Source organism: Euwallacea fornicatus, chromosome 2 (assembly GCF_040115645.1).
Source record: "Euwallacea fornicatus isolate EFF26 chromosome 2, ASM4011564v1, whole genome shotgun sequence".
NCBI classification, from domain to species: domain Eukaryota; kingdom Metazoa; phylum Arthropoda; class Insecta; order Coleoptera; family Curculionidae; genus Euwallacea; species Euwallacea fornicatus.
This window is the reverse complement of record NC_089542.1, coordinates 1,149,927-1,170,630: the sequence shown is the minus strand read 5'-3', so window position 1 is coordinate 1,170,630 and position 20,704 is coordinate 1,149,927. Positions and strand designations below refer to the sequence as shown.

Sequence of the window (20,704 nt, the reverse complement as noted above, 5' to 3'; positions counted from 1 at the left end):
GTTAATAAGCTATAACATATACTCAGGGAAAGGTTTATAGCCATGGGATCGCTTAAGGAAAGCTTGCCCAACTTAATTCAGTTGACCCTGTCATCCCTCAAATTTTTTAATTATCTCTCAACAATCTATCACTGAAACTTGTTGGAAAACTAATGAAAAGCGTCCTCTGGCAGAGAATAAATGAATTAATACGGTGTCACAGTTGCAGAACTGCAGAACACTGTAGTTTCAATATTCCTCTCGTCTCTCGACATTGAGCCGCTCTATGATAGTCTGCTGATAGATGGCACAGCATACAGCGCCATTTGTCGCGTTTCCCGGGATTTGGCGCATTCTCCTAATTTTTTTCGTTTTAAAACATACATCAAACGCACGAATTGAACTTTTATTTTTATATTAACTGAACAGTTACATAAATATACATTAAATATCAACAGAATAATAAAAATATACATACATTTAATAATTACATCCAACAGAGTGCATAAAATAGTATTTTATCCAATTTAAAAACTATATGTGTATATATAAGTAGAAATTCACAGATCATTTGGCCTCGAAGTGGTGAAGTTTCTTCATTTTACTACAAACTATGTCGCGCGGTACCAAAGCTCTGAACCGAAGGAAGGCAAGCATTCAGTTCCAGTCTACCTACATGCGAATACGTTCGGAGCTTTAATACACCTTTCGGAAGTACTATTTCTTAGTTGTTTTTATTTCACTAAGGTCTTTTTGAAGATAGTGGAGGACGTAGTGAAGAACAACGTCGTAACAATATTTATATTCAGTCTGAAAATAGAAAAACTGAAATAAAAGCGCGAGTTTCCGATACTAATTCACTTACGATGTTCTCTATTAACTGAGGCCTGTGCCTCCTCACCGTTCTTACAGCTTGAAATATGTCCACTTCTCCATGCTGAATTACTTGCTCAATGCAGGCATTTGCTGCGCAATAAATCCCACATCTGCTCCTTCCATCTCTAAATAATGAGCTTTGTGGTGAGTAAATTGAATTAATATCGCGGATGAGAGGGACTTACGGGGAAACTATACAAACAGGTCCGTAATCGGTGCGTTGACGCCATTTTTCTACCATATTCATCAACTCTACCAACGAGTTGGTGGACGTAGGCACTTTGTGCCCCATGGGCCAACACATGAGCTGGAACAGCTGAACATTCCTAGGCGGAGCTTTCACACCTGCCATTAGCTCCGTTAAGGATATTACCTGAGATTCATATATTTTTGAGACTTAGTTGCGCGTATATTTTTTACAATTAATACCTTTTTATTTATTCTAAACACCCAAGTTTTAATCTTGGAATAATGATTGTGTGAAATATGATCTATCGTGAAAACTGGACCGTACTTCTTAGGAGCCCTGCCCTCCGGCCAAAACGAAGGGAACTGTTGCTGTAACATCCAAATATTGTTAGTCCGAGATAAAACTTTCTTTCGTGTAGTTATAAATACTAACTGAATTGTGTGGAGGAACGCACAAAACAACAACTGCCGAACATTCGTAGTCGTAAACGAGGGACCAAAATTCCCCGAGGGTGGACTTCAGAGGCCATTCAGTAACGATGTACTCCCGAGGTTTTGTATAACCCTAAAAGTTTGAAGATTACATTATTCGCCGGGCATATAATGAAAGGTATCATTCCCGATGGAGCAGTCCGTTCAAAACTTCAAGAATAGCGATAATCAGGTGCTTTATAAAACTTGTACTTTAATACATTATCTACAACGCCTTTATAATGTTCATAAATGAAGTAGTTTGCGGAAATGAGAGGTACTTACGTCCACGAATACGGCATTTATGTAGTCGGTAAAGCTGTTGCCCTGAAATGAGGTCAGGTAAGGCCTGAAATTGTCCGCTGAAAGAAAAAGTACGAATATACATATAGGGTGTTCCTGCCTCCACATCGAGGGTAAATATCTAAAGGGTGGTTCACTGTTTTGTCGCAGAACTTTAACGATAATTATATTAATAGAAATAATATTTTAGAGTAATTTGATAGATTAAACGGGATGCATTTGCGTGAATAAACCATTAGCAAATAATGAGCGAAAATATCCCAACGCTTTTCAAATATTTCCCATTCAAATTAAATGCACAGAGGAGACAACACAGAAAAGCTTTTTCGTAGATCGATAGAACATTTGTTGACCAAAGGCTTTGTTCCGTATAACTTCCCGTTCGTTAAATTGATGCATGAAACAATAGCATTAAAACTCAGCTTCAATGAATCTTTTTCAGCTTCCTCTAATCATTAGAGCCTAATTGATGTTTTTTAGGATTTTTATTAGAGCTTTATTTTAGTAATTAACTAATTTCCAACGGTAGTTCCTGAAAATTCAAGATTCACAATTAACCGAACCTCTATCCGGGCAGTGACAAAACGGTGTAGTGCTCGGTTGAACTTTCCATCAAGTCCATTAGTTAATGGGATTTCCACTGAACGTCAAGTTCTGTGATACGATTTTAAATTTGCTCTGGTCATTTGACGTAGTAACCGTATTATTAAAAAGGGAGCCATTATTTAAAGTTCAAGTAATAAGAATGCTTAACATTGATGAAATTACTTCAGTAAATCGACATCATTCCAGAAAAATATATATTACTGTGCTGATTTCCATTCCGGACTAAAAGGATTTTCTTAAGTAATATTTTAGCAGCGGGAAATTGCGAGATTTGTAAAACTAATTACTGAGGACACTCCCGAATTTCGCCATAGAAATTGTCGGGAGTAGCAGGTAAATCTGAGTTTAAACCGAGACTAACTTACGAGGCACAATCAATACATCTCGATTCTTTTTGCGATTATCTCCCCTATGTCCTCCAGCACAATCTCCTATGGTGAATCGTGGGGTTTGCTTGCATATCAACATATACTCCTTTTGATATTCATTGAGCTTTGTCATGGGATCCTTCTGGGATTTCTCCTTAAGCCTTTGGGACAGTTCGCTTACGCTGAACCAGGAGTTGCCGCAAGTCACGAATTCTTCCAACGTGTCGTAAACGAACTTGTATTGGTCCTGCGAGGTTCATAGTGTTAAGAATGGTATTTTGCCCTCGAGTACCATACACACCACATTCTCCACCATACTCAATCTAGATTGACGGAGTTTCTTGAGATAACCGAAGACGTCGAATTTATCTTCCTCTTCGCCAAGCTCCATGTTGGCGTCTACTGAGAGATACACACCAGATCTTCCACCGCCATCACTAGAAAAAGACGGTACTAACAATCCTTAGAACAAAACAAGTGTTATATAGTAAGAATGCGATCAGAGTTGTAAACTGGGGTTCCCTTCCTCTAAGCGAAAATTTTCCCTGTATTCGAGACATGTTCTCGGGCACAAGATGATCAAACAAAACATCGAATAACGAACTTCTGGACAAATTTACAACTTTTCTGAACATACCTCAAATGTTTTCCTTTAAAACGTTCCTGGTTTCTATTTACTTACGTTCCGTATCGCATTGTCCATCTGAGAAAGTTTGAAATATCAACCAGTTATACCTTCGACACACAGCAAGGCCGCAGCAACAAATCGACGATTAAAGAAGGTGATGCTAATTCGTATACAGTGTGACACACGAGGTATGCGCCACGTAGAATTTTTTTTTAATTTACGAATTTAGGTCACTTTTGCCTTCGCCTTCCGGTTTTGCTCAAAAAAATGCATCCAAAAAGGAAAAAAATGATTATTTTTAAATTTCTCGAAACGTGCGAAAACCACAAAAAGGAAAATTTCTCATGTTCTATGCATACGCCAATTTTTAAGTTTCCCGGGCAACTTCCAATTTTCCTCGCGTTATCTTCTGAATTTACATAAAAATAATCGGATGGGAATCAGTATTTATTAGTTAAATCTGACATAAATTAACTTCTTTTTAAGCAAAAAGCAAAATGTTGCACATTAAGGAGGCACATCTTGATGCAAAGCTACTCGAGATTATAAAGCAATTATCCCGGTTATAAAGCTATTTGACGCAGAAATAGTTTTATAACCAAATATCAGTCTTAAATGGCTGCATCATGTATTGAAAAGCTATGATGGATACGGACAGGCATTAATTAGATGTCTTAGAATTAACAGAATCAGGAGATAAAGCACAAAATTCGTGTATTTCGCAACAATTTTTGTTAGCACAGAGGGAGTTTGCGCGTTATACAAAAAACGAAAAACATCTATTTTAAAAACGTATATTTTTATGCAAATTAGCGAAACTGCGAAAAAGTGAAAAATCATGTTCCCGTGTGCTTTCCATAGCGTTTAATATGAGGTATTGTCCTTCCAGGAGCCCCCATCATAGAATTTTTAATGTCTTGCGGACTTGCGTTTACAGCACATTCTCGAATAATGGCCTCGAGAGCAGTACAAAAGCAATTTTTGCTTATAAATCTTTTGTTTTAAAAAACCCCGATAAAAAATGGTCCGACGGAGTCAAATCTGGCGACCCGGGCGTCCAAAAAGTGCACGTGTTCCGTCCGTTTACTACCCTCGAGAACATTTGCGGCGATCTTTAACGCGCCTTGGATAATGTATCGGTGCTCCGTCGCACCGGTACCGTAAGGTATTTTTTACAGCCTGAAGCACACTCTCGAGAAATTCGATAAATTCAGTATTTAAGAAATTCGAGAATTGCTCCGAATTTGAGTTCCGTCGTAAAACGTACAGACCGATGATACGTCCTGCACCCCGTAGCGGTTTTGAAAGAATATTCACGGTGGCACCCGCTGAGGGCTTTTGAAATTGTCACCTGCTAAACCGATTGATTTAAACTTAGCTCTTTACTCTATGGCCGGTGACTGTCACAGAGATCACAGATCACGGGCACGCGTGATGACATTTTTTTTACTTTTTAAACAACGTTAAAGTGAAAAGCGACTGGACGGCCGTAAAATTACGATTTTGCTATAAAAAATTGAAAATTTACTATTATTTTTCAAAACTGGCAAAAACCACCAATGGAAAGGTTAATGAATTGCTACATCTCTCAGACTCCTAATATTTTACTTTTACGGCAAGTTTTTCCGACTGAACACCCTGTACATAAAACCGTATTATTTCTTTCTCCCATTTGGCCGTTGTTCTACGACGAAAGAAAAATATTTCCCATTTGGACACAACGCCAACTTTATTCGCCACACGATAAAAATGCATCACCTGTATTGTTACTTAACAGAGCATCCACGTTGATGCCTTTAGAAATGAGCTCTAATAGAGCCATTGTTGCCGGGGCAATTTTTCTTCGAGATAATCCCACTTTCACCATATCTGTCTCTAGAGGTGTCCATAAGGAAACCTACACAATTCTCTTTAATTTTTCTTAATTTCTGCTTCCTCACTTTTCTCTTCGGACAACTGTGGTTTAGTCATATGGGAACCTTCAATTAACTCGCCGAATATCCGGGTTTATTAGAAAAACAAACACATTGTTATACCATGGAAAATGATAGTTTTTGCAATAAAACCAGTAATTGTGGTGTTTGGCTGAGGTCCAAAAACCTCAAGGTGGACGGCACTAAATAACTCGAATTTTTATGTTGGAAGTCGGGGCGATCAATGTCGCTTTAGTGCAAATAACATTAAAAAAATTCCCCATCTGAATTTTTGCCGAATTACATCACTTACTTGCAATGTACCACCATGGGTCCGGCCTCTTTTGACTTTATCCTATGGCCGACCACCGCGCGTACTCTCCTTCGGAATTCCAGAAGGGCGTTTCCAAAAGGACACGAGTGGCAGTGCCATTCGGTGAAGTGAAACTGAAGTATGAATCTTTCTTCTGAAACGGCCTAAAAATTGATTTCCTTGTAGTCAATGGAAATTCAAAAATGTTTATGAATTAATCAATATCCTCTAGCTGTAATCTCTGAGTTCGCGGTTTTGTTAAACGTTCGTTACATTAATTCTATGAATAAACCGTGAACAGATGCCAGCACGACTCGAAGCACGAAATCAATCAGCAAAGGAGATGACTTCATAATTTTTTAAATTTTAATTAGCTCTTCTAGTTTGAAGCAATGGAGCATGGTTGTTTTTAGTCGGAGACCCTTAGGGGCACTTAGGGGAACCAAATCGGCTTCGACGCGCTAATTTGTGCGGGAAAATATCACGAATTTGGAAAATGCTAGAAACGCAGCTTAAAATCGTCATTTCTTATAAAGCACGTGCATTTATTCTCTATATAGATTCTTTGGACCGAGTACTGTCCGCGCAGCTCGGCTGAAATTAGACTTAAAACCTAACAAAGCCAGATTAATGCACACTTACCTCGCCCTGCATCTTATATAATCTAAACGTTCTTATCCTGAAATTGGCAAGTTCCTCTTCTTGGATCACCTTTATGTGGATCCCCCCGTACGTTTCTTCCAATTCGTTGGAGGCGGGCCAATACTGAACACACATTACCTGAGGAGATTTGTTGTTCTCATTTTAGGATTTACCAATTAACATTCTTATCACCGGGTTTTGAACCCAATAAACTTTGCTATTTTAAGCTCCCGCAACGTTTGCGCATATCCTAAGAATATTACCATACTTGGATCATTGCTCAGGTCGTTGCGATCGCTTCAGCTTTTGTGCTTTCAGCCAATGGCAATAGCTAATATTAATAAATTCTAGCGCCCAAAAATCCATTTATCAAGTTCAAAGGAATTTGAATAAAAATTGAAATTTTAGGTTGGCAACCTAAAAAGCTGCAGGCATCGCTCTTCTTCGCGAATGGTGATGAATTAAGCAGTTCTCGTATTGAATTTCCAGGGAAAAACGCCAATAAGAAAAGTGGGGGTGTAAAGATACACAGTTACGCGAGAATTCCATATTTCATCACAAACGCCCGACTCGCGTGTAACATATGACTATTTGCTTATTTGAGCCTTGAGCCGAGAGCAACACATTATAAGATTAAACAGGGTGGAGAAATTAAAAAAATTGTTTTGAATTGCTGCACTTAGGAGGTGTACAAATCGCGGCAGAGATGAAGTCCTTGACCTTTGTTGTCTTGCCTATTTTTGAGGAATAAACTTGCAAAAGTCAAGTGACCTCAGATCTCGACATCTCGGAGGCCATTCGATGGGACTTTTTCCTAAAACGCTGCAGACGTCGCCCCTCTCCCTGAATGGCTGCGGATCGGGCAGGTCCGGTATTAAATTTTCAAGGAAAACCACCAATAAGGGCAGCGACGATCTACAGATACACAGTCATGGGAAAATTCCATAATTCATCGCAAATGGCCGATTCGCGTATAATATATCGTTGTTTGTTTGCTTATTTTAGCCTTGAGCCGAAGGCAGCATATTATAAGATTAAATGGGGTGGAGAACGATTAATGGGCTCACAAAAACAATTCGGCCGTAAATAATAGAGCAATATTGGCGTTCGTTCTTCTGCAGATAGGGGTTTGAGGTTTCAAGCGTGACAAATTTGACATCCAACGGCTCTGAATCCAGAAGCGTCCCCTAAAATGAGACAATTTGTCTGAATGACAAAGCGTTCTTACTTTTATAAAGTCGAAGGTTTTCGTCAACATCACAATACAGCTGGCCTTCTCTTGCCACACCATCCTCCAGAAGTCAGTCACGGTTTCTTCGGTCGGACCCTGGGTTACGATGTAAGCGTTTGGTTTTAAAAGGCTCTAGAAAATGACGTATCATTTCACAGAACACTCGGTGACTTGAGAATACAAGGACATGGAATCAATGAAGCCCTTTCGACGTATCGATTATGCAACAAGAGTGAGAAAAGTTGCTTACAACTGCGCCATAAAGCTCGGCGAAGTACTTATATAACAAATTTAAGCTTTTTATATACTGTTTATCAACAACACGAGCGAATTCTCTTTTCAATCGATTTCTCGTGCAAAACTCGTTTTATATTCTTGCTTATATTTCCATTTGCTATCTACCAGATTTACACAAGCTTGGAAGCTATCCGGGTTTTAGTTTCGCGTAATAAAAGCTAAAAGCTCTGCACTTAAGGGAGCATGTTTACCGAGATAGCTTTTGGACCGTTATAACCACTATAAAAGGATGCTCGAATGATTTTCAGTTTATTTCCATGCCGTTTTATAAGGTCAGAAAAATGATGAGGGGAAAACTGTTTTTGTCCACGATCGAGGTTTTTGACGGTGAACAGTACTCACATCTACGTAAGAGGCGTTTATGTAGTCACTGTCGTGTTCACCTTGTATCGTGTCTAATACTACCCTGTTATAATCATCTGAAACAAATCAAACGTCCTAACGGAGAAATCGCGATGTTAAACATACTCACAAGGAATGCATCTTTGGTTTTGGTTCTTCTCTAAATTACTCTTCTTAATGCCATGCCGACACGAGTGCGGCTCGGTCTTCTCGGCAATCTGAACAAATCTACATAAGCAACTCTCATCGCGTTTTTTCTTTTACTTCCTCACCTCGAACTCTAGTTTATAAAGGACTGGAAACTTGCGTCGTTGCTCGCACAACTTCATAAACTCCGAGATTTCTATCGGCCGATCGCTTATGGTGTCCACCACTGTACCACCGTTTTCATCTGAAACAATGAAGATTTCCATATTCAAAAAGACTAAAATGGACTCTACTGCGTGCCTAAAACATTACTGTGTCTAGTGAAGCATCTAATTTTCTATTCTAGCCGACATAACGAGCCAAGGATAAGCTGAAATGGAGAAAGAAATATTATTTATTTCCCAACGATTCGACCCAGCTAATGATGCAATTTCTTCACGAGCACAAGGTAAGGAAGGGTTTGTTTAACTCGGCTTCTATCACGTTTCGGAGATTTTCTTACATCAACCCTTTTCGGGCGGATTAAGAAGGGATTCGACGTCATCGAATCCGAAGTCGGCCGCAACATTTTCCATCAATCAAGCCGGATTTGAAATGGTTTGGAGGGCAATAAATAAGTTAAATGCGAGTTTGACAGACTTTCATGTTTAGCGGTGATGTGCTCGTTGGAACATCGGAAACATTCCGATATTATGTGTTCGAATGAGGATCCCGTTTCGCAAATTGATACGGAACGAGCGATTGTTAACGTCCCAATTAGACGAGTCAGCATTATCAACTCATAATAAGATATGAGAGTTTAACGGGACACGTCAATCATTAGACTAACAAGCTCCGAGGGGGACGAAATTATTTTAATGATCCCATAAGAGAGCAGTTGGAAAACTTCCAAATTCACAAATGTCAAGCGAACTATCGTACAAGTTTTCCCTTAACGAAAATTTTCCCCTTGTTTGAGACACGTTCCCAGGCAAACAATCTTCAAGCGCAAGCTGAGATAATGAATTTTTGAGGATATTTGCAATTTTTCTCGGCAGACCTCAAAGGTTCTCTTTTCAAAAGTTTCCGGATTCTTTCGACTTCGATCCTACATCGAACTGTCCATCTACGACTGATGGAAATGTCGATCGGTGACACATTCCACGCAGAATAAGGTCAAGGGAACAAATCGATTACGAAAAAGGTGGTGTTCGTTTCTATACAGTGCGACACGTAAAGTTCACTTTACGTGGTATTTTTGCTGCTCCCCCTCAAAAATTAATTTAGAAAGGAAAAAGTTTAAGTTGTTTTTGTGTCTTAAAACTTCGAGAAACCGTTGAGGACAACGTTTCTTAATTCCTTATTCCCTATCCATGTGCCCATTTTCATCTTTCTCGGGCAAGTTTCAATGCTTTTCAGTTTTTTTGCATCTCTCCGCTTACGCCCTATCCAAAGGCGAAAGACTGAATCCCTCGCCTTTGTTGTTTCCCTATTTTTGAGGGCTCAAGCCCTTCAAAAAAATCTCCGTGATATAGAGGAGGAACCACAGTGATGTACTCACTGACCCACTTTGACAAACCCCTCCTGCCGCCACCCACCAAATATACCGTCAGTTTAAGCTCCACCTGAACTTAAGCTCAAGCTTGTGGGGGACATTCGGTGACGCATACCTCAAATCCAGAGCTTAGACCTCAGGTCAGGTTTAAGCCTTGACTATGAATTTTAATCTAAAAACGATAGATTTTAGGCGACCCCAGAGGAAAAGTCATGTGGGTTTAGGTCCGGGAATCCGAGAGGCCATTTAGCCGTGTCCCAAACAATCCACTATTTAGGACTGTGTTCGCCTAACCACCGCCTAACTGGTTTTTGCAGAAAATGCAATAAATTTGTTTTTAAATATGTGTTTCTGTGCAATTTTGCCTGGTCTTCCAATGCACGAACTAGTAGAAAATTGATAAATTTGTTTAACGTGTTAACATATTTTCTATTTAAGTTTCCCGGAACAAATATTGGACCAATAACCTATTTTCCCATTATACCAGTCCAAACATTAATTTTCTGGGATTATTGGGTTCGGCTTTGTCTGGACAGCGCGTGGACCCTCATCGTATCAGTAACGCCAATTATGCGTATTAACATGCCCAGTTAGATAAAAACAGATACACATACACTCGTTACTGAAGCCAATATTTTAAACAATTTCTGATTCAGCAATAATTCATCAGTCACGATATCACGAAATTTAATTCCAGGACTCGGGTCATGGTCAACAAGCTCATGAAGGATTTGCATTTCATTAGGATAAAACTTATGAAGTTTCGGTTCTTTCACTTATTAACTCACTGGATAACTCTGCTGTTTTAGCCACCTGACGAGCGGATAAAGCGGGATTAATTGCGATCTGTTACAGAGTTTTAATTTCTGCTGCTCTGCCAATTATTCTTTGTTAAAAAAAAAAAAAATTCTATTGACAGCAGGATCAATTTTGAGGTCTGGATATCAGTCGCTCTGTAGGTGCGTACCTCACGTGTTCGCAGCGATTTTAGTTATATCGCAAACTGGGAGTTCCCCTTTAAAATTAGGTGAAGGGCGGAAAGGCGGGAGGGCGGATGGGGCAAGTCAGAACGAGTCAGTTGATGCATTCGTAGGGGCCCTCCCTCCATATCACCGAAAATTTTCAAGGGTTTTCTTTTACCTTTTCGGTTCCTCAGACACAGCGCTTTAAAATTTTAAAATACCCGCCTGGTATGCTGTTAGGATACCGCAACACTGAAATAATAAACTAGAACAATAAATAAAATAATAAATTTCCGGTGACAAAATGGAGACCTTCTTTTGTAAGCTTTTCAGGCAAAAGTGCCTCAACGAAGCTTCCTCCCTTTCATACAAAGTTGCATCGCCACTTGACCCATTTTCTTTGAAAGCAATACAGCAATCTTTCCATTTACTGCCTGCTGGAAAGCTGCTTTATGCGAAATGAATAAATAATTATTAATTGCCAGCACTCCAGGGCTTTTCAGATGACATAAAGAAGGCAAAGGAAAGGTCGTATGTAAAATTCAGTCAAAATGGGGAGCCACATATCGGTATCGCTGATGTGTGTATTGAAAGTTCTGGGTTCACGACTGGGGAGAGACATTTTTCGAAATTAAAAAAAAATCATTTTTTTTTTTTTAATTTTTTAAAATATTTTTGTTGTTTGTTGTGCGCAATTGTCTTGCCCGTTTAAGTGTTTGCATTATGGTACCCGAAGTATGCTTATGTTAGTCAATTAAAAGCAGCACTAATACGTACATAAAACACCGCAAACTATAATTATTAGTCTATGAGGTTCGGATTTGTTTAGCATCAAAAGGCGAGACTGTGGACACGATGAATCTCAAACGCAGAAGGAGTATAGTAATCTAGAACCGCTATATTAGAGGAATAGTGAAATTTAAGCGATTTGCCTCTGTGCTAGTTAAACAGTATTAAAAAAAAAAATGTTAAGCGGACACAACTTACCGATTCCACAACAACAAAGTAATTTCAGAACTACTCTCTGCAGACACGTAACTGCAAACAATAAACAACAATAATGCGATAAGTGATATAAGCTTTTCACAATCAATGCATTCACTAGGACATTACCAAAGAACCACAAGCACTGTAGCTTTTATGAGTAGTTCTGGAAATAACTCAAAGAAGAAATCATGGATAAATCCAATTTTATTATTCCTCTAATATATCGTAAGTACCCTTTTTATGGTTACTTCATTTGAAATGTGTTTGTAGCAATATTGATTGCCGTCGAACTGTGCCCTTCTTAATTCTACAAAGCCTTCAATATTTCATTGATTCCATCTGGATTTCTTCTCGTCAGTTGATGTCTGCGTTAGCGATTTTGAACTGAGCGGTGCCTGCGTCAAATGGCCAACAAAAATGGAAATCTGCCCAATGAAATCAAGCAAAAAAAAAAGGATTTGGAAGCGATATGACGTTTTCCTAGGGTGTTTCGCACAGAAAATATTCGAAATCAACAAACCGAAAAATCTCAGATTACTCGTGTGCTCTTAACCAGTGCGATGATCGTCTTCGAGACGTGCTTATTTTCTTTTCATCCACAAACTTCTCTTACGTTCTATCCAGGTTCTTCCTAAAAATTTCATCTTCCACTGAAATTTCACTCATTTTTAAAACGGTTTGTCACGCTTTTCATTACATTTTGCAAAATGTTTCCATTCCCTATGTGAGCTCTAGTGATAAACGGACGAACAGTAAGCAAAGCTTTTCCTTCCCGAGAGCTGGAAAAGTTAACCTTTGATCCTCACGCTTCCAGGGTTCAGTCAAATTAGAATCGCACGGCAACCGAAATTAAACATTAACCTGGATCAGGTTTCAAACGGGGCGTTTATGCGAGAAATGCTGATAAAACTGCTTCAGGTGGTTACGATGTCGTTTAGGATTAACAGGGATATGTCCCATTCATTTATATTCAGGCCACTAAATCTAAGCTGGTCAGAACTAAACTCCAGTCTATTCGAGAGAGCTCCGACTATTTGACCTAAACAGCATTACCCTTTCTAAATAGAGGTGCCAGTTGGTAAATTACCATTACTTACACTTTAAATCACTACAGAACAACGTTTTGTCCTGAGCCCTTGCCCTTTTAGGAAGCCAGGGTAATAAATTAGGAGGAAGGTGGAGCTTTATTTACGCCTTTTGAGTGTTGGACCTAATGAAACTATACAGGGGAAAAATATTTCAGTTCAAATTAAGTAATATTTAACAAATATCAAAATTATTAAATGCAGTAAAGTATGTAGGAGGACGTTGAGTTTGATGCCATGAGGGATTAACGCGAGCGATCATCGAAGATTAATGAAAAGGTGGGGCGTTGACCAGGCCATCAGTTATCTACTACCACACATACTCTTGAGAATTTTTTAACGTTCGCCCATTAGTTTACTTCAGGATTAAAGTGTTGATCACCAGCTCCCAGTAATTTAGTTCTACGATAGGAGAAATCACTCCTTGGTTCGACTACTTCCTGTCGATGAACCGTTAATAAACTATTAATGCAAATGAACATATTCTCGGCCATGGAAAGTCCATCACGTGCAACATATCGTGCCTTAAACTCATTTATCTTGCAGAAGAAGCAGCTTTGCCGGAACAGATACGAGCTGGCTGAATAGGTGAAGTTGCACAATATTTCTATACCACATGAACATGCCGAATTACACAAAGCATTAATACGGTTTTGTTTAGGAGTAAAATTAATATCATGTTGCAAAGGGCTATCAGACCGATTTAGGCGAAGAGTTCGCTAACCGGCTCGATTTTACTATTCCGAATTCTTTTCGTTTCATCATTGGTCTCGAACCATGGACGTGGTAATCTTAATAATGAATTAGTAAGGTCCTGAATAAATAAACTTACTTCTTTCCGTTTTGACAGTAAAATAAACTTACTTTAATCGATATATATATATATACACAACACCTTAGACGTACCATTGAACTTGCTGGTAGGCAGAAGTCCGCTGTTCAACATAGACAACTTAATGGCGTTTGGAATGGACGCGAAAGAGTTGGCAGCACTCAAGTGTCTTTTCTTGCGAGGCTTGTCCACATCGTTCGTCCTGGGAGTAGACCTGGAACGATGTTTCTTCTTCACTGTACCCGTGGTATTCGAGTGGCCCTTGAGCTTCGATGTCTCTGTGTCACTCGGCATGTTCATTGAGCGACTCACAGGGTTTGTCAGTTACACACTTTGCGGGGCAGGTTCCTTGTTGCGGTTGTTGAGCGTTGGTGAATCATTTTCGGTGCGGAAGGGTAGTTCTGGAAAGGAAGAGGAGGAGATACTACTTTGTTGAGTGATTCGTGAAATTGAAAATGAAACAAAATGTTGAGAAATTCATTGATCACCCCTTGCCAATGTGGGATTCTTCGGAGGTGCTACAAGCGTCCCGAAATTCCCCTCCAAATGTTTAGACCAATTCTTGCGCTCTGGATCGGCGAAAAGTGCTGGTTCATTACGCGTAGTCGGACTTTTTTCCCAAATTGCTCTCACGCGTACTGCTTTAAAATCGATCAATAATTTGCACTTCAGTTAGTGCTGGGAACTCGTACTTTTGATTATTTTACTTCTTCTCCGAGTGCAACTGATGCATTTAAAATTCCAAATAGTCTTCGCTCATACATCCAAAATTCTCGATAATTTTCGCTCGCGTTTCCAAAATTCCGGATAATTTTCGATCACGCATCCAAAAATCGCGAGGAATGCGTGTCGTATGTCGTCGCTAAGCAGATTTCCGCGTGAGCTGGGACCAGGTCCTCAGACAGTCACAGCTTATCAGTGATGTTCTTTTACTTGCAGTTCGTGTCTAACACACTGACCTAAAGCAAAGCTACAACGAAGCCCCAATTTGTCGTAATTTTCCACTCAGCACACTTTCATAATTCAGTACCAACGTTAAGGCATTGTTTTCGATTTTCAAGTGCAAAACGTCGAGAAACTGGGTAACAAAACAATTTAATAATTTAAGTTGTTGCTTTGTGCTCGATGAATAAAGAATGACTGAACAGCTTTGTGTTTTGGAATGACTTTTGATAGGGTCTGGTAAAAGCAAGAAGGAGCTGGTAAATGTAAATCCCGCCAATAAAAGCCAGGCTTTAAATCGGAGATAAAGAGTCCGATGAACGGAAACAATGTCAAAGGTTTCAGGCTTAGACAGTGGGCATTTCCAGTGCAAACTGTGGTTAAATAACTTTTCCTTCAGATTAGTGGAAGCTTAATTGCGTCCGTAATAGCCGTGATGCGAAGCTCAAAAACGCTGCAGCTGTAAAAGTCGATTGTTCCAAAAAACGTTTAATTCGAAATTCAGCCATTGAGTATACTAATTAGTGGAACATCTGGAACGTGAAACGATAATAATCGAATTAAAATTTCTCTCTATTGGCGCTCGACCGCTCTATTTATAGAACGCCGTTGAGGCGGACCTAAACTTGAAATCTCTCGTTGTATGTGGACCGATCATCATCATCGGAATTTCGTCTTAAAAAATCATTTGGCAATGAATCCGTCTACGCAAACCTGACACTGAAAAATATGTATTTTCGTTTGCACGGCGTTTATGTGCGCATGTTACTATGGTTTTCCTCTGAATGAATGTTGCCCAAACCCGGAATGCCAAGTTGTGACGCGCAAAGCACATAATCACTATAACGGCCAATGACGGACACGTCCTCGGTTCGTTAAAAAAAAAAACAACTGTCAAATGTCAGAATCTACCACCAAAGTCGATTAGGCGCACTCCATGGGATGCGCCAAAACAAGATACATCTCAGCCTTTTTTAGTCAATTGTCTGAGTCGTTTGCTGCCGTTAATTACTTAAGAAACTCGCAACTAATCCATGTACAGTCCCAATCTATCACGTGCGATAAATAATATCCAGTCAGCAATATATAGAAGTGTGTTACTATGTCACAGCGAGGGGCAAATAAATATTTTCTGGAATAACTTTCATTGTGACTGAGTCCTATGAGTTATTTGGGTCAAGTGTATTATTGTGAGATGGTCAAGTGCAGCCCGCTTATGGCGCCCCACGCTTTTTCCGTTATTATTGCAAATGGTGATGAAATCTCCAACGAAAATGTATAGAGGAGCTATAACGGGGCGTTTCCTAGACGTACGGTACAAGCTTTTCGGGATATTCCTTGGATGAGAACGAGGAAAAACACCCCATGAACATACGTAGGGAATCTTTACACTTGCGAAATATGGGGCGTTAAAAATTCAGCCCTAAATTTTTTTTGAAGAGTGCGGATTTGAAGAGGAAGTGTTTTGAAAGATTTCAAATGGTCACTTGGAAGAATTTATGTGCCTCAGTTGATGGTAGCCATGTTACAGGATTTTGTGAGATTTTAAAGCTCTAATTCTATTTCAGGTTTTACCTCAAAAACGAAACAAAATGCCATAGAATATAGAAAAGAAGAAAAGTTTTTGAGAAAATTGCAACGATCTATTGGGGTTTACTGTTTTTGGGTAAAACTATGGCAAATCACCCGCAGTGCTCCGCCACTGAGATTCCGGTATGAACTAAGAACACACACATTACGAACATTTTAATTCAATCGCCCCAAGCATTTCTTAAATTTTTTTTTTAATTCTTGAGCAGCGCCGCAAGGAACACAATCTCTAATCCATCATCCAACTGAAAGTAACTCCTAAACTGCTTTTTGCCATGCCAGCGGAGTGCCACCCACAAACCATATGGGAAATAACTTTACTTAGGGATTTACTTCTGAGATACGGATATCGAAACTCGACGATGATTAACCTTCCGAATCCTTCAGTTTTCTGTTGAAGATTGAATTTAGAACACCAACTTCATCCGCACATAAATGAAGCCGTGAGCTTCATTGCCTCCACTTTCTCCCGTTGGAAGTTGCACAAATTCATGGAGGGCACATACAAATGATGGTAGATACCACCAAAATTGAAATCGTTGAGTCACGTAAGTGGGCCTGAAGGAGCTTCAGAGTTCTGCACGTGCCGTGCTGCCCTCTGTCACTTTCCAGGACATATTCAAATGGTTCTCACCCATGGTTCAAATCACGCAACTTTTGATGCACCCCACAGGTTCCGTGTCAGCGGCGATGCCACATCTTTTTAGGATTAATAGGCAGCAGAGACGCTACAAGCTCCTTACGCCGACTGTTTAGAAACTTGAGCATTATACCAGTAACAATAATAACAGCATCGATCATAAATAACCAGGGGCAGTATTTTAGTTCTCAAAAATAGACATTATACCGTCAAAGTTGATGAACAAACGTCACAACGATGTAAAACGTCAAATTAAATCAAAACGTCAAACACATTAAGCGGCAACCGTGTAAAGAAATAGGGTTATGTTTAGGTCTTCAAATGTATCTCTATCCTTTTTTAGCACATTAAATTTATGTGACTTGTCATTTTACGTAAGGCGGTCTCAATCGTTACATTTTGTGAAGTGAATAAAAAGTTACGTCATTTGAAACATACAGAAATCCAATTTGAGGGTATCTTCCTCGTATAACGGAAAAATAACTGGTTCTTTGAAGAGGAAATGCCATCGCGTTATAGCCAGTAAGTCGGCGCCCGTTTCACATAAAAGGCGAAAAGCCCAAGGGCTAGGGCAATGCGCACTGCTCAGAGAATTTAATGTTTGTGGTTGAGAATTATTTCATTTATACAGAGTGTCCCAGGAACATTAGCACAAAAGCCACGGATAATCCTGTGATAATACTCCAATCGCAAAGCACTATATCATACAGAAATTGGATTAACTTTGACATCCAGCTACTTTACAGATGAGAAATCGAAAACATTTCTCTCGAAATTAACCTGCAGATAAAGTTGACGGCACATTAATAATTCGGCCTTAAGGGCTGTAGGTAATCTAGCATCTTCAAGGTGTCCTTAGCAGTGTGAAAGTGCTCAATTTATCATCAATGTCGTACATAAATCGGTATAACGTCGAATTTAATAAAGGTCTAAAGATAAAGCACCCTCATTAGCTGGCGGCATGTGTGGAACTAATAAACCTGTCAGATCCGCATCTACGGCAAATAATACGAGATTTATCCATTTATTTACTTGGGGGCTCTGAGAATACGGGAAAGGATGGGGTGGAAAATTTCGATTATCCTTAATTAGTTATACTTTTCGGAAACTTTGGACCGATGAAAGGTTTCAAGGAAAATCGGTTTAAAGTGGCTTTAAAAGACACCGGAGACTTATTAAAGTAGATATTTTCGATCTCCTGACTCAAATAACAAAGTAAATAATTATTCATCTACAACGCATAAATTTTCGATTTTTCGAAAATGTCTATACTTACACTATGGTGTATCCATTATTTGTATAAGGGTCAGTAAGAAGATGCCTACAGTAATTTAAAGTCCGCACTAAGAACAACCGATTTTGAAACACTGTTAAGTTAAATTGTTCAGGGTGGTTCAGATCAGTCCAAAGTAGTGGTCAAAGGCCTATCTCCCGGTCTCCACGTGTCAACTCTTGGATGTCCCTTCCCCAATTTTGGGGAACCATTCTCAGAGTAGGGAGACACAGAGAGAGGTAACAGACGCTGAAAACCAAAGGATGGTTGAGTAATGGGTAAAATCGTGGAGCAGGTCTGCCAAAGAAATGATCTATTACTACGTCCAAATCCAGCTTTTTGGGGCAAGTAGGATAAGCACAGACTGGGAAAAACCAGAGAAGTTGGAAATGCCATAGGACGTCAAATGATAAAAAGAATTGACTAAACACCCAATGATGACCATATGCAAAAGGGGTATGGATATCACAAGGCAAAGAGAAGAGAAAATGAAAGGAGTTACTCAGAGAGCGGAGATTTTAGTGGGGCTTCCATAAGATTACCCCAGTCGACTATCGCATACCCAGGTTGCGCGACATCAGATCAACCACGCCCTGAGGTACATAAATGCATTTCCTTTTACCTTATATATATGACGGATGACAGGGTCAAGAGTTATTTTTCAAAGTGGCACCATCTATGTGTTAGCGACACAATCGTCGAAATGTCTTTTAAGAACGTCGTTACCAAATATCTTCAATTCATCTTATTCCACTTTAGACTCAATATGTACAATGTAATTTACAGTGAAAACCTAAACGGTAGATTCGCACCAGTCTGGACATCTTCTTCTATTGAACACATCGAAGCATAATACCCTAAACTGCGAACGATTGCCGTGGCGTAGCAAAACGCAAATGTGTATCGCTATCTAAGAATTATTTAAGCTTGAAATTCATTTCGCATGTGTATTAAATATGTAAACAAAAAATCGCAACATTTTTAACATAGCGCACTGCGGTACTGTCCGGGTAGCAATAACAAATTACTCAAAACGGTTCGCATAAGGGGATACGATGAGCTTTCAGGATCTGAATCTGCCCAAGAGTACGATGCCAAATTGAAAGGGCGCGAATATTCGCCAGCGATGATGCCAAATTGAAAGGGCGTGAATATTCGCCAGCGACGATGCCAAATTGAAAGGGCGCGAATATTCGCCAGCGACGATGCCAAATTGAAAGGGCGCGAATATTCGCCAGCGACGATGCCAAATTGAAAGGGCGCGAATATTCGCCAGCGACGATGCCAAATTGAAAGGGCGAGAGCATATTCGCTGACGACAGTGCCAGACCTTCGCAACGGTGTGGGGGCGCCTTTGTTGGCAATTAATTTATTTCTATCTCGGTAATTGTCTGCCGCCGTTCCTAAAAACAAGGTATTATTAGGGCCATTCACATGCTGGATGGTAGATCGGAGACGATTTAGTGAAATTTGCTGCACTCAGATAAATCACATTTAAATTCCCCGAATTGCGCTTGGTGCAATGAAATTCTGGCTAAGCTTGTTATTATTACAGGCACATGTATTTTGGGGAAAATGCACTTTTCCAAACATATATATAAAGCGTATAAATAGGCGGAAATATTTTGTGGCCTCAGACGTGTCTTTGCCTGGGGGTGGTTTTAAAGATTCATTGACGGTCATGAGCTATCTCGGCACTCAATCCTTTTTCTTTGGTAATAAAGCAATTACTTAAATAGGGAACGTGTTTTGCGTTAAAATAGTACCCCGATTATATCCTCCCAACTTACATAAGCGTATACGATGTTGACACATAAATAACCAACAATAATCATCCACAGCCGAAACGTTGAAAAGTTACGAGCGCAAAATATTCGCGTGTATTTTTACCACGATCGGGATGAAAACTACGGCCTGGAATCTGGAACAACGTAATACAACCTGGATAGCGGAGTTGTCAGAACTAGCGGCGTCGGTCTGATCTGGCGTCGGCATGGAATCAGCTGTTGGGATACTCCCCGAACCCGGTCGGAGACGTCCGCCATCCCGACGCCACTGATATGTGAAAGATAGTGGACAAAAATCCCGGCAGATTTCGGTAAAAAAATGAGTATCATTGGAAGTATACCGGGTGACCTAACTCAAACGCAGATGATCCCATCTGAGTGTCCGTTTCAGGCCACGTTTTCAGGCCAAAAAAAAGACACGCCATGATAGCATGTCTTTTTCGCCTACAAAGGTAATTTCACGTTTTTCAAAATCGTTCCGAAAATGGATCTTGCCACATCAAAGCATGGAATTTATCCGACGAACCCCTCCGACTTATTTGCTAAACTGCTAGGGAACGTCGCAGCTAGATATAGCCTCAATCGTGCGCGAACAATTTTGGACGAAATGGTAAATCTTGGGGGGTTTGGCTATAAGTAGATATTCGTCAAACCCCTACCTCGCTTTGTAAAGGCCAAAATGCCTCTTCCTCGGGGATATTTTTGGCCGTTTTCACGATGTTTTGCCCCACTGTACGAGGGCCTGGATATATCTAGGAAAGCGATCC

The 20,704-nt window shown here is 39.8% G+C and overlaps 1 protein-coding gene across 3 annotated transcripts; it reads right to left on the bottom strand.

Moving 5' to 3' along the window:
- Nucleotides 1–371: 371 nt before the first annotated feature.
- Nucleotides 372–20,174, bottom strand: Ptp36E (protein tyrosine phosphatase 36E). 3 transcript variants are annotated; one of them, XM_066293796.1, is made up of 17 exons: nucleotides 19,941–20,174; nucleotides 13,780–14,106; nucleotides 11,789–11,839; nucleotides 8,431–8,549; nucleotides 8,289–8,376; nucleotides 8,159–8,235; nucleotides 7,517–7,651; nucleotides 6,289–6,426; nucleotides 5,647–5,810; nucleotides 3,094–3,229; nucleotides 2,790–3,039; nucleotides 1,801–1,877; nucleotides 1,478–1,609; nucleotides 1,285–1,413; nucleotides 1,041–1,228; nucleotides 845–980; nucleotides 372–789 (listed from the first exon to the last, which is right to left on the bottom strand). In XM_066293796.1, the coding sequence occupies exons 2-17, from the start codon at nucleotides 14,003–14,005 to the stop codon at nucleotides 697–699; spliced, it is 2,139 nt and encodes a 712-aa protein (XP_066149893.1). In that variant the 5' UTR covers nucleotides 14,006–14,106; nucleotides 19,941–20,174; the 3' UTR covers nucleotides 372–696. The 3 variants fall into 3 exon arrangements, with proteins under 3 accessions (XP_066149893.1, XP_066149910.1, XP_066149902.1); XM_066293813.1 differs by lacking the exon at nucleotides 11,789–11,839 and having other exon boundaries at nucleotides 8,431–8,531; nucleotides 19,941–20,173; XM_066293805.1 differs by lacking the exon at nucleotides 11,789–11,839 and having other exon boundaries at nucleotides 19,941–20,172.
- Between the last annotated feature and the right edge of the window lie 530 nt (nucleotides 20,175–20,704).

Bases quoted from the DNA above. Each gene is read 5' to 3' on its own strand.
- Ptp36E (XM_066293796.1), bottom strand. From the start codon at position 14,005: ATGAACATGCCGAGTGACACAGAGACATCGAAGCTCAAGGGCCACTCG. The intron at 3,230-5,646 runs GTAAGTGATGTA...GTCTTTTTCTAG, and splicing joins CCCATGGTGGTACATTGCAA to TGATGGCGGTGGAAGATCTG. The intron at 1,610-1,800 runs GTAAGTACCTCT...TCAAACTTTTAG, and splicing joins TAAATGCCGTATTCGTGGAC to GGTTATACAAAACCTCGGGA.